This window comes from Melanerpes formicivorus, unplaced genomic scaffold (genome assembly GCF_026170545.1).
Source record: "Melanerpes formicivorus ecotype bairdi unplaced genomic scaffold, bMelFor1.0.p_v2 SCAF_8, whole genome shotgun sequence".
Lineage (NCBI taxonomy): Eukaryota > Metazoa > Chordata > Aves > Piciformes > Picidae > Melanerpes > Melanerpes formicivorus.
The window spans coordinates 11,749,414-11,766,164 of NW_027142360.1; the positions used below are offsets into that span (position 1 = coordinate 11,749,414).

Here is a 16,751-nt window from a genome sequence, read left to right on the forward strand (position 1 = left end):
ATGGTATCAAATGAAAGGGATACTCCCTTTAAGCCAGCAGTGAGTCATTGGCTGACTATGTCGGAAATATGTTTTGCATTGCTGTGAATTATCCTTGTGACTGATAAGGACTAATTCTGCTAAAACTGGCAATCTGAATTTAACTCAATTACATGGTAAAAATTTCCTAAAGTAGTTCAGGAAATCCTATTGCCTCATGCCTGAAACAACTGAAAAAATGCAACAGGGAGGGAAAAGTATCTAAAGATCTACTCCCTAACTATGGGCATCAAGCTGCAAGTTGCTTGCTGGACAGGATGACATTCCTTCCAGGAACTGGGGGGAGCAGATAAACTGAGAAGTAGGCAAGAGAAGATAAGAATAGACAGCAATAAGCTTTAAAGAATGGCAATGTTATGCAAGAGGCCACGGTTCAAAGACTTCTTATCATCCCTCCCTTGCTTTACATTTTGTCTAACAAACTTCCATTATGAAATTGATCAGCCATTACTCTTTGAACATATGGTGAGAGTTTTGGCTTCACTTCTCTACAGAGCAAATGGAAGTAGATGTTTGTGCACCCTCTTTATCTGAAGTTCATTGATGCTACTTCTTCCATCTACAGTGTTCCACTGTCCTTGTGGGTCATCCTGTAATTCACACAGAACTTAAAAGAAAGAGTTGGAACAGACAAAGCATGGAAAAGGAGTGTTGCTTCTACTTTATTGCCTGGGGAACTAGGAACACAGAGGTTAGCTGACTTCTGGAGATAGCTGTCTAGGAATTTATGAAGAATTAGTATAAATAGGGCCACAGGATGCCTCAGTTAAAGAGCAATTAAACAGGACTCTGTAAAGAAATACAGCAGTTACAGCAGCACTTAAGTGATACATTCTGCATTGGAAAGTCCAGCATTGCAGAGCTTTTGGGAACAGGTATTTGAGGCAAAAATGAAACAAGATCATTATGTGCTTTCAAGATACAGCCTTCTACTAAGCCTTCCTTTTAATGAGAGGAAGAGCCATGCCAGAAATTCCATTATGTATATGAATAAGATTCATCAACATATATTTTGCATGCTGCTAGCATCTTATCAGACTGAAAGAGGGGATATGGAGAAGGCTAACTATATTGAGACTTCTATCCATTTGTATTGGAACTGGAGACAGAACTCCTACAGGTAGGACTTTTTCAGACCAAGAAAACCAGACCTTTAAAACCCAGTAAGACCTGTCTGCAAAAGTCTGCAAACTCCCCTAGAGAGTTTGATACATCAATTTTACTTGTCAGCTTGTTGTCAGGCAACCAGCTACGTCTTCTGATTTGCCTTACTTTGCCTGTTCAGGGCACAGTCCTTTTTATCATAGCTCAAGACTGAGCAATAATACCATTACTTATTCTAATGGCTAACAAAGAATTGTGTGATGTACACAGCTGCTTTTTATGATGTTAATTTTTGTGATCCACAATTTCTGTAAAACTGTGTCAGAAGCAAAGCTTTAAGACAAATTCCAGGTCTAGAGAATGGAATTAACAAATCTTTCTAATATCAGGCTTCCTTATCAGTGACTGCATACACTGCTACAGGCAGCAGAGATTCAGGACTCTACAATACTTCTAGCAATAACTGGTTAGCACCATTAGGAGAATTCTGGCCATTCACTTATTGCAGTGTTAGTATCTGCAGTATTATTTCCTAGGTGTGAATTCATTCCTCCTCCTGAAATTCTGTTGAAGAGGAAGAAGAGAGCTTTTGTTTATTAGCAACTGCGGCACACCACATGTGCCCATGTCAGATGACAGTGCTAGATTTGGACTGTGGGTGTCCCTTTCAGTCCCTTTTAAAAAGCTTTGGCATTGTCCTATAGCAAACTACTGTACTATACATAAGAGATTGCACTTCAAAATACTATTTTTACCCTGCAGTACAACCTGCAGGCTGTAGACTTTATAAACATGTGCAACAAAGAGTTAGCATTACAAAAGGGAAGGCTAATTGCAGATTTATATTCTGGCAAACACTTGTTCTTTAAATGCCTTCATTAGTAACAACATTACCTCAGTGGACAAATTTTTTACTTTTGGAGTGCTCTTTTAGTTTTCAGTACTTCTTTGTGCAGAGATCTGTTGTTGTTTTGGGTGTGTGTGTGTTTTTAAATTAATACATAAAGAAGGAATACTTCTAGACACCTGATTTGGGATGTGTGCTCATTTCCAATAAGCAGGCACAAAGTGATTAATCTTAAAAATTTCAGATGTTTGTTCAATACAAACATGCTAAGCCTCATTAAAAAAAAACATTCTCTGCTAGAAATTAGGTTGGCAATCCTGCAGGTCAACCTTACCTGTGAATTTTCCAGCCCTTCTTGTTCCAATTATAATACTCAGAGTTCAAGCTTTTGAAAATGAGGACTAGAATATGGACATTGTGTTTTTAAAATAGGTATTCTTGAGCATCTAGGTAAGGCCATCTTGAGAAACTTTCCACCAAGGCTGCAGAGCTAGCTGCAGCTCTGGAACAACCCCACTCACTGACTTTCTGTACAGAGTAAAGGATGTTCAGAATTGAATTTTATTTAATTTAAAACAACTCAGCTACTGTCATGCCTTATTTGTCACATACCAAGACATGTCAAGTTGCTGCAATGAGCTCAGAGAAAATCATGCCACACTAAAACTCAGAATGTGTCCCCATTGGCTCCCTTATAGGGAAGGGACAGGTCCAGAACCCAAACACAGGAGACGAGCAGGTCATCCCACCACAGACCAGAACACCCAACAGCCAGACTGGTTTCTGTACAAATGAAGCTCGGGCTAATTAATGTGAAAGAACACAACTTGCTTCGTTTCATAGACAACACTAGATAATACCCTCTAGCATTAGCTATTATGGGCAGTTAATGTTTCTCTGTATTTGCTTCTGAGCCATCAAAGTAAATATAAGTTAGTTATTATTTAGAGATGAAGTTAATTAGTAGCTAGTGAGGTGACATGAGTTGCTGCAGAAAAAGGTACTTTACCACTCAGTATTTTGTAGAGCTAACAATTCATTTGTCTTCTGAAACTATGAGTCACATGGGATTATCAGGTACTGTTTACACAGTAAAAATCCATGCAAAATAGATACAACTACTCTGCTATAGGACATGTTAGCGAAACAGGTATGTGTAAGGCAAACTGGGCAGCTTCCCAGCCTCTAAATTTCTTGTGCTTTACTAAGAAGACTTTAAAACTCAGGCTATGCATTTTTTTGACTCTTCATAGAAGACTATTTTCTCACTTACACAGAAATCAAATTCTCTAAATGGAAGTATGTTATGATAAAGTATCCTATTGCTGCCTATTATTTTGAGTTTGTAGAGCAGGCTTATTTTTATGTGACTCCAGTGCCACTTGGTATCATCTTCCCATGGTTTCACACTACCATCATCAGTTAAGGGCTAAAACTACACAACGTACCAACGACTGTTAATCAATGAAGGATCTCTTTGACTTCAGTGCAACTACGCACTGCAACCAGCCCTCTGATTCCTATCTTCTGTTACAGATTATATTTAGTCTATGGAGTATCCATCAAAGAAAGATAGATGCCTTATAAAAAATGATGCTTCTACTGAATGGAACAGTTTTTCTGGTCTCATGTATATAAGGCATTTAAAAATATGATCTGTATGCACCACTTCTCTTGGAACCATCAAAGTTCAAAGCAAGAAAGAAAAGAAATGTGCAGAGCTGTTTTATCATCACTATTGTTTTGGGTACCAATAGATTGGGTGCTCACCTCAAGCATCCTGTAGCATTGTAGAAGATATCAGGGTCAGGTAAAGCACTTGACTTTGCATAATCTCGATCCGGCCAGCCCGAGTAAGGGATGAGAACAGCTTCAGTGAGTATCTGTAGGGCTTCTCTAATCAACACGTGCTTCAGCTGGTCATTGGAGGACAAATTCCACAGCAAACCTGCAATATCCAGAATAAAATCAGAATGGCAAAAAGACTCTTTCACAGTTTGAAAGATGTGATCTCAAACTCCTTGAAAGTAATGAGTGAAGGAGCTTGCTTTACACTTGATATCCTGAAGAGGAGCAGAAGTGAGTGGTAAGAATCCACCAGTGATAAGAATCCACCAGTCCTGAACTGAGGACATAGAAATGGGGTAAAAAAAGAGCCACAATTATCTGTGCAATTAAAGTATAACTCTCAGTATAGTTAGTTTAAGTCTGGCTGACTAGCGCAGCACTGCCCATCTGTGGCAATCACCTTCTCTGATCCCTAAGCAATACAAGCTAAACAGGGCTAACACTGATGTCAGTGCTCATTCTCCACATTTCCAGTGAGGATGTCAACCATTCTGGACTCTTGGCAGGACCGGTGACCCTTCCAAGTACCAAGTACAAACAGGAGAATAAACTTGCATGCGAAAAGAGCAGATAGGATATAGAAAGAGTGAGTTTACAGGTCTTTGTTCTATCCCAACAGATGGCAATTCTTTCTGAAGTACTCTTCCCCTGGAAAAAGACACGTATTTCTGGTTTTCACTACAAAGGCATTCATTGTTTCCCCAGCTTGATGTTCTAAGTTTCACAGACCTCCTCCTCCAAACTCTGGCATAGTACTAGTAAATGTTCCTTTCGTCAGTTCACAACAACAAAAAAATGTTTTCTTTTGTATCTCCTTACACTTTGAATTTAATTTCAGCTATTGTGAGCAATAGTAAAATCAAAACAAAAGCCAGAAGCAGCCCAGTCTCTCTTCTGAGATCAGCTCCTCAGCCTCCGAGATCTGCTCCTCAGCCTCCAAACTCAAAGATAAAAGGAAGAATGTACTTTCCTGAAGGATAAATAAGGCTTATAAGAAATAAGATAGGCAGTCCAAAGGGCATTGGTAATGGAAGCAGGTTAAGACAGAACAGCACAAATACAAGGCACAAAGACAGAATATGTTATTAAAAGAAAGCAGTGTGGTTTGAATTATAGATTTTGAATTACAGACATACCTAGAATAAAATTGCCAGCACAGAATTTGAGATGTTGCTCATACTGTAAGTTCTCCAATAAAAATCCTACCTTTACCCAAAGGCACTATCTCACTGTCCTCAGAAGAGTTCTCTCAGTGGCATTCTGGGTGTAGATGAATTTGTTCACACTAGAAAGTGTCTTTAGGAGTGGGCTCTTTCCTGGTAGCTATGCTATAATGTATTCATAGGGGCACAGTTTCCCCTTAGATGGTTATTGAGAAAATGGGTGGGGTCTCTTTGAAATTTGTATTCCTTTTAATGACAATTCTATTTGTGCTGTAATCCTCCCTGCAGGAAAATTTTTCCTTCGTTACCTAGATTTATACAGCATGATAAAAAAATCAAGAGGTTAGGTGCTCCCTGGAGGCTGATCTGGTTTACCTTCAAAAGCTCTGTTTTTTTTCATGCCACAGCCATTTAGTTTTGGTTCCTCAATATGCTCTCAAAATACTACAAAATGCCATTCCTGTCTTGGCTTCTGCACTGTCTCCAAGTGACATTCTCTCCAACTATTCAGGACTAGCCTCGTTCCTTTCCCATGTATTTACAAGAGGTTTGTATGTTGAATAAAAACAGAGTCTATGGTTCCTTGTATCAGTGTTATGAAGTTTGCAAATTCAGCCAATGTTATCTTGAGAAGGCCTCATTCCCCTTGAGGAGAAATTTCACAGTGAAACTGGGTAACTCTTTTCTAAACAGGGGCACTGTGTAAACTGCTCCACAGGTGAGCCATCATTCAGACAGAGAAACTATTGCTCAGCAGGGTTTAACCATTTTGGTAGAAAGGCACTCAGAGGTTTGCATGTTGCACCCCTTCTTGGGTTACACAGTCAGTATGCACAGGACAGTAATTCCAGTGTTTCCTAGGTTTTACTGTACATTCATGATGATCTGGAAGCACTAATCTTAGCAAGCAGACACTTAACGGTGACTGCCTCCCTCCTACCTGCAGTCCGTTCCTTGCCTGCTTTTGAAATGTGGGCTAGGAAAGAAAGCAGCTGGAAGCAAAGTTAATATTCTCACAGAAATTCATTCAAACAGCTGCCCTTTGCCCTGGAGGCTGCTTGTAGTTTGCTAGGGAACTGGAAGAATTGCTCAAGTGATGGCAAAATATATGCCCTAGTGCCATTTTCACCCAGAGGCGCAGTGTATTTCTTCCTGGTTGCATATTTGGTCTTGGACAAAGCAAGAAAGACTTATCTCCCGGTGTACTTTTAAAGCCATCCCTTGTAACTGATAAGATACGAAAGTACATCAGAACACTTTGCTTTATGGAAACTACAACATCCAGCTCAAAACTGCTTAAATATTCTCTTGGTGTCTTGTATGTTTTCTAAGTAAATATTCATGTTGAATGACAGCAGTAATTGCAGAAAGAAGATGCCACTTCATCCATTTTTACACTGGTGAAGGGGAAGACAATAATATTTACAGTATCTGTATGTGTTACCCTGCACAACCAGTCAAAGTTTTAGTCAGAAATGATGAAATTGTTATCAAGAAAAGAGCATTAGCTCCCTATCCACTGTACCACCACTTTTATTTCTTCCCTCCCTAGTGCGTAATAGCACTGAGAGACAACACACTATAGCAGAAGTTACTAAGTGATCCAATTCTGTGTCTGATGACTGTAAAAAACTTTTAAACATTTTAATGTTGCAGAGCTGTAGAACTGAGCCAAAAGAGCCAACAATACAAAGCTTTGTTCTCCAGCTTAGGGAGTACAGTATTTCAAATACTTAAAAGAATGCAGAATTACAGAAGGTCTCAACATGCCTTTGCTTCAAGGCAGGGCTGCTTGACACCTTCTGTATTTTTTCAGGCACTGTTATTTTAATAGCTTGTGCTCCTGGTATCTTTAAGGTTCACTTGAAATAAATCCCATTCATTTATTCATAATGTTTCCTTCTATTTGTAAAACAGAACCCTGTTCTTCCTTTGCATGCTAATTAAAATGAGTGTTTGTCATAAGCAGTGGAGTTCCTGAAGACACAAAATTGGTCTAACAGGAGGGCACAGAGGAAGTGGTGAGCATTTCTTAACTGGCTGCTGCAAACCCAAAGGCTGGTAACCACAGGTTTCTTTGGCAGTAGTGGTGGGTATTTCCTTCCACCATTCCTTCTGCTACATTGGTGTTCAGCAAGAGGTGTAATATGAGGCTTCAGATCCAAAGGAATCCTCTTTCAAAATTGCAGTTGGCCCCACTAATATTTAACAGTTCTTTCTTAAGCACACTGGAAAGACAATTATGAAAACAAAGCCCTGCAACGACTGAGTCCAGAATGCAGGTCACTCCACTCTTTACAGCTAAATGGATGTCCTACAGGAATTCTCTCCTCTGCACATAGAAAGGAAGCCTGTAGAGTGAGTAGAGTGAGATCATGACTTCTCTCTTATGGTGATGCCCTTGTTGATGCATCCCAGCATCCTGTTGGCTTTCTTTGCTGCAGCAGCACACTGTTCAGTCACATTGAGCTTGTCATCCGTGAGAAACGTCAAGGCCCATGTCCCTTGCCATAAAGCAGCTCTCCAGACAGATACATCCCCCTTTATCCTCCATGGAAACTGCTCATGGAATCCTTCCCAACTGAGCTTTGAGATGAAGTTTGCTCTTCTACAATCTAAAACTTTTGTCTTAGCATTAACCTTTGGTGTGTTCAGCAGGATTTCAAACTCCAAAATATTGTGATCACTGCAGTCAAGGCAGTGTATTAGCACTGAGAATACAGTGAGACAATACAGAGCAGGGTTTCTTGGTTTGTGAGTACTAAGTCTTGCAGTGTCTCATTCTTGGTTGGCATATCTAATATTTGTATGAGGAAGTAGTCTTCTGCAGAAGACAGTAGTCCATTCCAGAAGACAGACTCGAGTGTAAACAGCTAGGAGAGACAGTGCTCAGAGTCAAAATCTGGGGCAGTAGGATTTTCGGGGAGTAGGACAAGCACTTCTGATCCACAGCACCTGACAGTTCTGGAGAACAGTCTTCAAAAAGAACTTCCCAGTATGCACTGGCAGTATAGCGTCAGAAGTCAGAGCTGAGCTTCTGAGTAAGCACAATGTATTATTAATTGATCCTAGGCACCTCTGGGTCTGCTCCGGTCACTATTCACCAAAATGGTGCTACAGAATTTCCTATTTGGAGCCTCACTTTCTTTCTGGAATATTCCAGACTTTAAGCTTCTTCCAAACAAATACACTCATGCTGTTTCTGAAGAAGCACTAAGAGACAAAGTTGCAGTTCTTAGTCTCATTTTACTATCTCTTAAAGACTGGTCTTGAGTAAGGACCCTGGAATTTAATCTCAAGGGAATGCTTAGACTAGGTGACAGTGTTCTTGTATTTAGTCACTAAACATTGGCCTAAGTAAACAATCACATACCTCCCAGGGAAAGCTTGTGCACTACTTAAAGCACTCCATGCTTGACTGCACAGAAAAGAAACACTACCTGTTATTTGCTTTTTAGTCTCTACATCCCTGGTGTGTCGGAGTAAGTGGAGCAAGAGAGGGATCCCTTTCTGCTCTGACACTTCCAGTTTGTTGTCATTGTCCTCGAATACCAAGTTTCTCAGAGCACCACATGCTGCCCGCTGAATGTCCTCATTCTGAACATCAAGAAGCTGTAAAAGTTTGGGGATACCACCAAGTGTGAACACCTGTGAGAAAAACAAAATAGAGCAGAGAATAGTTAGATACTTTAAATGACAAACTCTATCCTCCCCCCATGTAAGTCTTTAAATAGTCATAGAGCCTTTTTTTCATTTGCTCCTACTTGAAAGACTTGAAGCACAGATCATTAATCACTTGGACATACTGTTAACTTCTGAGGTTTGTATCAGTCATAGTTAAAATCCACATCTAAGGCAGGTATCATATTTTAATAATTAATGTGAGACAATGAAACTAAATCTCTTCCACCTTTCTGCACATTTATAGTTTCTGATATGACACTTAATGTTCTGTATTTTAGCTTCCAGGTTGGTGAAAGGGATATTTGAGATTGAACTCTGGAACACTTATAAACTGCTTTGAGATTTCTGGATGTAAAATGACCCTGATGGGCCAAGTTTGGGACTTTTTCTCAGCAGCCAGCCTGATGGAAAGACAGTATTTTTCTCTGTTAACTTCTATGCATATAGTGAAAGTGTACTAAATAAGAATACATTATACTTAATTCTTCTTAACTGTGGCACACTGAGAAAAATATAGTAGAACCAGTACTAAACTAACAAAAAGGAAGAGGACAGTATTTTTACTATGACCTTTCAAAACACTTGTAAGAAACTTGACAAGTGTCTTGTAAGAGACTTAAGAAGTTTGGCTGATCCAAACAACTTGGTAATGCATTTGTGAAGTCCTAGAAAACCTCAAAGCTTGGGTAAGTTTGCACTGTAGTCCCAGGGTTTTCTCTTCTGGGATATTTCTGTACCAAAGCCTTGTTTCTGTAAGAATGCCAGTGAAAAACAAGACGGAAACAATTATGTTGACAAAAAGTTCAAACACTGTGACTTACCAAGGCTGAAAGAACAACGTTCATTTGGCCTGAAAACCAGCAAACTAAGTGGGTATGTACTTAGCAGCCTTAAAATATATGAAATGCTTTTATCAAGGGGACAGAAAAATAAACATTTTTCTCTGTATCCAACACATTTGAAAAAGGGACACTTCAGTTATACTTTAGGAAAAACTTTAAAGAATAAAGTAAAGCTCTTTTGACTGCCTGCAGGAGCTTGTGAGATCCTCATCAATGAATTATTTTAAAGATGGTCACAAACATCTGTAATCTAAAGACCAAGTTTTTTGCTAGCATAGACCAGCACCATTCCATGGATTTAAAATAATCTGCAACAAAAAGCATCACCATATTTAGGGAAAATATTCTACAGAATCATCCTACAAGGTTTCTTGGATTATTTTTTTTCATGTTGGCATACAGTGCCAGACATTACAGTAACTTATCTGCTTTATCAGCATTACTTACTTTTCTTCTGGCATCTGCTTTCTGGAAGCACTCATGCTGTATGAAAGTCACAGCAGCAAGAATCCTAGGTGTAGACTGTGTGTTTTCACTCCTCAGTATATTCACTGCACGTTCCAGAGTCATCTCCCCTTCTAGGCTCCTTGTTAAGTATACACAGAGGAAATACAGTGAAGCAAAAGTGCAAAAAACCAAAACCCTGTGAAGTTTCTTGTAATACCAGGAGATTCATATTTTTCAAGTCACTTTAGCTTTTCTTACAAAATTTTTACCTTTCCAGTAGCAGAAAATATAATGAAAGCTTGAAGAGATGTATTTTAGGGGAAGAGAAAAATCATAAATGGAAGTGTAGCAACAATAAGGTATTCTGGACAAAGCAAACCGTGCTTCACATTGTAAAAACTGGTGGATGAAGAATCAAAATCCAAAGATGGCCATAGTCAAATTATGCCTTCTATTGATCATGAAATGCATTGATGTTTTAATCAGTAACGTGATGATTGATTTTTCCTATTTGTTTGCATGCCTTGCTTCAATTTCTCAGTTCCCAGACAACACATACACCTGTTCTTTTTGAGCTTAGAGCAGCTGTTCTGCTGAAATAGTTGGGTAAACCTTTTTCCTCTGTTGGGACAAAATAAAAATACCTCTGATTAAATTGAGTATGTACATTGCCTCTGACAGGATTAAAAACACGTATGGCTATTTTCCTCCCAACTTCTAGTACGTTTGCTTGAATGGTAATTGTGGTAAACAGCCATATAAGAAACTGGAAAAAGACGTCACTGGCCTCATTCTTCCCCCAGTAAAGTGGAACATAAAACAATTTATGGCACAATTAGGTGTGTTAGCTCTGGGACAGGTGGTTATGTTCCCTAGCCTTTTTATTTACTCTCCATCTATAGAAAAAACATGGGTTGGGGAGGAAAAGAAAAAGGGGGGGGGGGGGGGAGGGAATGGGAAGGATGTGGACAAAACCAAGATGGTTTTTGTTTGTTTGTTTTAAAGCAAATCATTTTGCAGTAGCAGATCCCAGGCTGACAGCTGGGACAAGAGGGGTGGCCTGAGAACTACAGCACAACAAGCAGTCTTTGGCAATAACTCCTTACTTTAGAGCTAGCAGAATGAAATTGGTTCACTAGATAACCATCTGAGTAAGTGCACCTCAAACTAGACATTTTGACACTATTACCTTTTACTTTGTAATAGGTGCCTGGGAAATAAGTTGGCTTAAATTACTTTTTATTTTACTTTAACTAAGCAGAAATAAATAATAATTAATAATGTTCAGAAAAGTAACATATGAAATGCTTTGGTACTGAGAAATGAAACACTTTTAAAGCAAGTGTTTGTGGACTGCACCAAGAGTCACTCAGTTCTTCAGCTCTAAGGTATTTTTAGTAACAGACTGGTAGGACTGAAAGAGCCTACAAGTCCAGGCTTTTCCAGAACAGGCTGCTGAGGAACAAGATATAAAAACTGGGCAGAAATCAGGCAGATTTCTCACAGGGAATCTTGCTAGAAATGCACTGAAATCCAACTCTTTTCCCCAACGTATGTATGATGAACTCATTGGCTCCTATCAGCTACACTGCAAATGAGTAACTGCTGCTTGCTTTTGGTAAGGCAGGAGACAACTATTATGCCTGCAAGGACAGCAAGAATACCCAAAGAACAATTTTGATGCACCTGTTGCAAATGTCTTTTATATTGCACTTGCCTTTATACTTTTCTTTGGTATGAATGATGTTATTTCCTATCTTCTCCCCTCCTCTGAGTTAGTGTTTTAAGCAAGTACCTTGCATCCCTAAGTCCTGAGGTGTGCTTGTGCAAGACAAAGATGAAAGGGACAATGTGTTGAGGATGTCAGTGGAGAGGTAAAACAAAGTGAAATTAGACAGAACTATAGTTAGTGGCACCCAGGGCTCTGGCAATGCTTACAGTTTCTTTATTTTTGGAGTTTACTTCAGCCTGATGTTAAAACAAAGTAGCTACTGAAGCTACTTTAGGTTGCAAGTCAAATGTACTGATCAGAAACCTACTTAAGATCTTGAACTATGAGCAACAAAAAAGTCAGATGATGTTTCTTCTTAGTTTCTTCTACATGGAACAGAATAACAGGCTTTTCAGGCTTGGGTTTTAGTCAGGTTTCTAAAACCATGTAACATAGGGAGCACGCCTACCTGCCTTGTTAGTCACTACACTAACTTTAGAGTCCTTTGACCAAATTCAATCACCTTCTTACTGAGTGGTATGCATCTCTGATGTATTAAATTGTGAGTAATTTCAGTGACTAGCAGCAGAGAAGGACTCTCTTCATGGACTTTTCAAGGTTAAGATGGCTATGTGAGAACTCAGCCTCAGGATGCCAAGGATGTCTTACAAATTACCTTTGGTTGGAAGAGACCATCTAGTCCAGTCTTCGACCCAGCAGTGCAAAGTCACCACTAAACCATGTCCCTGAACTAAAAGTCCACATGCTGTTCAAACACATCTGGGAATGGTGACTTCACCACTGCCCTGGGAAGATCTTTCCAATGTTTGACAACCCTTTCAGTGAAGAAAGTACTTCCTAATATCTAGCCTAAACCTCCCCTGGTGCAGCATGCACTAATTTCCTCTAGTCCTGCAGCTTGCCTCTAGGAAGAAGAGGCTGTCCCCTTCCTTGCTCCAATCTCCCTTCAGGTAGTTGTAGAGTGATAAGATCTCCCCTTCAGCCTCCTCTTCTTCTAAGTGAACAACCCCAGATCCCTCAGCTACTCCTCACAGGGCATGTGCTCTAGGCCTTTCACCAGCCTCACTGTCCTTCTCTGGACACACTCCAGCATTTCTATTCCTTCTTATAGTGAGGGGCCCAGAACTGAACACAATACTCGAGATGTGGCCTCAACAGTACTGAGCACAGTGGGATGATCACCTCCCAGTTCCTGCTGGCCACAGTGTTTCTAACACAAACTAAGATGCCATTGGCCTTCTTGGCCAGCTGGGCACACTGCTGATTATCAAACAATAGCCCCAGGTCCCTTTCCAAGTCACAGCTTTCCAATCACACATCCCCAAATCTGTAGCTTACTGTGACCCAAGTGCAGAACCTGGCTCTTGGCCTTGTTGAACCCCATACAATTAACATTGGCCCATTGATCTAACCTGTCATGATCCCACTGTGAAGCTCCCCTTCCCTCAAGCAGATCACACATCCTCCCCCAGCTTGGCGTCATCTGCAGACGTACTGAGGGTGCACTCAATCCCTCATCCAGGTCTAGATGATCCTTGTGGTCCCTTCCAACCCTAAATGAAACTATGAAACTATATTACAGAGAACTTGCCCCAGTACTGAACTCTGGGGAACGCTGCTTCTGACTGGACACCCAAAGCAGTAAAGATCCATCAACAGTCACTGCCAGGCTGAGATAAACACATGCGCAGCCATAGACAATATTTCTTAGTGATGCATGTGTAGATCTGCACGGAGAGTGACAGCAGTCCACCATTCACCAGCTTATCCCTTCATGGCAGACACTTTTCATGCACAGCAGACAATTTTTTTCTCTCCTGCTGTGCATCACTGTATGAGTAGCTAGAATTTACAGACAGTTACTAAACGTGTATTTTAGATGTCTGAAAACATAAGCATGTGTAACAATACTGATTTCTGTCAGCTAAAATGGCTATGGTTTCTTCCTCAACATTTAAGAATATAGTGGTGTAAATCTTCTGTGGAATTGTATCTTGCATGCTGCTTTTCATGAGCTTCCTCACTAATATAAGCCATTATATTTTACAGACTTTTTTAAACTTTGGGTATAATTAAGAGCCACTCACTCTCCCCAGAAAAATAGATAGGAAACTAAAGTAGAATCTAGGATGTTTGAAAATCTAAACAAGATATGTTCAAGTAAAATAAATAGAAGTGCTAAAATAAGTGACATCTGTAAACATCTGCAAAATGAAATTTAGAGGTTTCCACAGCACTTCCAATTGAACATACCAACTGGCACATCAAGAATTGTGCTGTCACAATATTTATATTAGGCCACAAATCTTCCACCTGAGTTCAGCATGGTATCAAGCAAGTCACTGGCATGGTGACTGAAGATAAATATTTACACCTGCATGGATGAAAAACACTTTGGCTGATGCTTGTGCTGGCAGACAACCAAACTCCAGTGTCTACACCTGCAGAAGAAGAACTGAAATTGCTCCTACACAAAGTTAAATACAAAAATTGCTGCCTGTGGCTCAGACATGTACTCAAGAATGTGTTTAAATGTAAGTAAAGAAATTAGTCAATAGGGTACATGCCTGTTTGCAAATTGTCTTACTGAGAAACAAAGTCCTCCCAGGTATCTCTTTTCAACATTGTTCCTCTCAAATCTTTAGCTCTTGTGAGCTTTCAGATGTTTTTCCTTTTCTGTATTTACTAGCTGTAAAGACTTCAGAGGCACATCATTAATACCAAATCTCTTAACTCCTGCATCACCCAGATATGAAAATTCTGATCTGTATCAGATGTGAGCACAAGACTGTATGTGTTTGTAAATCTAATCACAATACTCAGCACATAGTTGTGACAGGAAACACCTGATCTGTACATAGCAGTGCTATCAGATGATACCTCATCTCACACAGTAGCAAATTTAGACAAAGAAGAAAGATAGCCTTCAGAAAAATCAACAGCTACTCATTAATGGGAAAAGAGACATTCCTTAATAACACATTGGTGTAAATTACACCATGATTAAATTACCTCGGAAACATTGGAATCCCGTTTGGACAATGAAACAGCAACAGAAAACACAGTAAACATTGCAAGAAATGCTCTCCTGTATACCAAGTGGTTTGTTCTGTGTATTGAGCCCTAAGTGCTCTCAAAACATTCAGAATTATTCTAAAATGAAAAAAAGATTCACTCATGAGAGGAATTTCAGAACTGATAAATTTTCTGGTTTGAAAATGGATTTTAGACATTTGGAAATCTTCTCTGGAAGGCAACTGTGGGGTGGGGCAATTTGGAAAGAAAAGAATGCTTTTAAACAATTTTCCTGAAGTCTGGGGCAGCTTTGGGTATTTCTGCCACAGAGCTAACAGGGCTTCAGATTAAGTCCTCAGAGCATACAAGATCTGGTGAAGAGAAGTTCATTCTTTCTGAGATTCAGAACAGTTTATATTTGTCCTAGGGACGGATGGTGCTACAGAGGTAAGAGAAAATTCTGCCTGTCTTTTAACTGAAGTTTATAGAAACTATAACATTTCCTTTAAAGCATCAAGAATCTTTAAGTGAAAATGGTCAATCTGCCAAAAGCTGCTTCTCTGGTAGATTTCTGACCTGTTCTTGTGAGAACCAGTGCTAAAATCATCTGGTCTCTTACCACCACAAAATTTGCCAATACAATACTGTGTATTGTGACTCAAGTTGTAAGTTACTCAGACATGACTACTTCATGTCTCCTTATAGAATTGATTAACTCTTTGCAAAAGGGGGTCCCAAACCTAAGTAGGAGGTATGGACTCTGCAGTAAGTACTGCAGAGATGGATAAAGGGGGTAGATAAAGGGGTGGAAAAAAAGCCACCCCCCACAAAACACTAAAAAACCCAAAACAACAAAAAAACCCTCAACATACCAAAAAAACCCCAAAACTTAACTTTATCCTAGCCAAACTCAGGATAGGTAGGTACATACATATTTTCTTCTTCCTTTCCTCTGTCGCACTGGATTTTAAAAAGTCAGTCTACTTTCTGCATCCTCTGCACTGAAATTTCATACACTGTGCTGGCTATTGAAGCATAAGATGTTAATTGTTTTTCTTTATTCTAAATGAACAGGTTCCTTTCAGCTATGACACCCCAGAACCAAAGCAGGTCCTTCATTGTGCTTACCCTAGCTGAGATCCATTAACAGTGACTTGTTCGCTCTGCAGGAAACCATTTCTCCCTGCTGCTGCCACAGCGGCTGTCAATGGCATCCTCTTCCCATCTGTTTCTGCAGTTGCACTGGTTATTGAAGCTGGATGGGAAGTGTCCCTCCTGGTCTGTGTGCTTCTCAAAGTAGTTTGGTACCAGCTGGACCTTAAAGATTGCCTGTTCTGAGACCCCAAATGAGAAGCAACTGGTGATCTCACTTGTCCCATCGCACTGCCTGATGTCACATAGTTCTCCTTCTCCAAAAGGTTGGTCATACTGCGACTGTTACCTGCTTGATGGTACAGAGGTACAGTGGGGCTAGGGTAGATACCATCAAGAATGACATCATTCATAGCCCCCATCTGGGACTGTCTCTTATAGGAGCGTCCCCTGTTCACTGAATCGCGAAGAGTGTAACCAACAATCTCAGACCGAGCATATCTTGGTGGGACAGTCCCATTGCATCTGCTATCTCCATGCCTCATGGAGAATCCAGTTGAAATCCCTCTGTCATAGTGAAAATTGTTGGACACATATGTCAATCTTTCAGGACTTTGTTGTGGTGAAACCTCTAGTCTCTTCAGAGGCTGCCTTTGAGCTCTCTCTTCCATTGCCTTGTAGGTAGTCCTTGTTCCCCAGCCATTTGTGTAAGAGGATGGTGAAATCACCTGTTCAGTGGTGCATAAAGGAACAGGAGTCACAGTAAGATCACAGCATTTAGGATTAATAGCAAAGAAACCAAGCCAGAAACTAAAGATAAAAATTCTAAGGTCTGCTATCAGAATCAGAAAACAAAATTTGAACATCCCCAAAACTGCATATTAAATGGGATTCCACAACACTTCTTTGTTTCTACCTAGCGAAGGCAGGAATGACAG

The 16,751-nt window shown here is 40.0% G+C and overlaps 1 protein-coding gene across 1 annotated transcript in view; it reads right to left on the minus strand.

The window, feature by feature from the left end:
* The window catches only part of PKP2 (plakophilin 2), a 38,396-nt gene that overhangs the window by 13,575 nt on the left and 8,070 nt on the right, over nucleotides 1–16,751 (minus strand). The window contains exons 3-6 of the mRNA XM_068142159.1: nucleotides 15,850–16,541; nucleotides 9,975–10,113; nucleotides 8,442–8,649; nucleotides 3,761–3,938 (exon numbers count right to left, since the gene is read on the minus strand). Coding sequence (XP_067998260.1) covers nucleotides 3,761–3,938; nucleotides 8,442–8,649; nucleotides 9,975–10,113; nucleotides 15,850–16,541 — 1,217 coding nt within the window. The remainder of the gene's footprint in view (nucleotides 1–3,760; nucleotides 3,939–8,441; nucleotides 8,650–9,974; nucleotides 10,114–15,849; nucleotides 16,542–16,751) is intronic.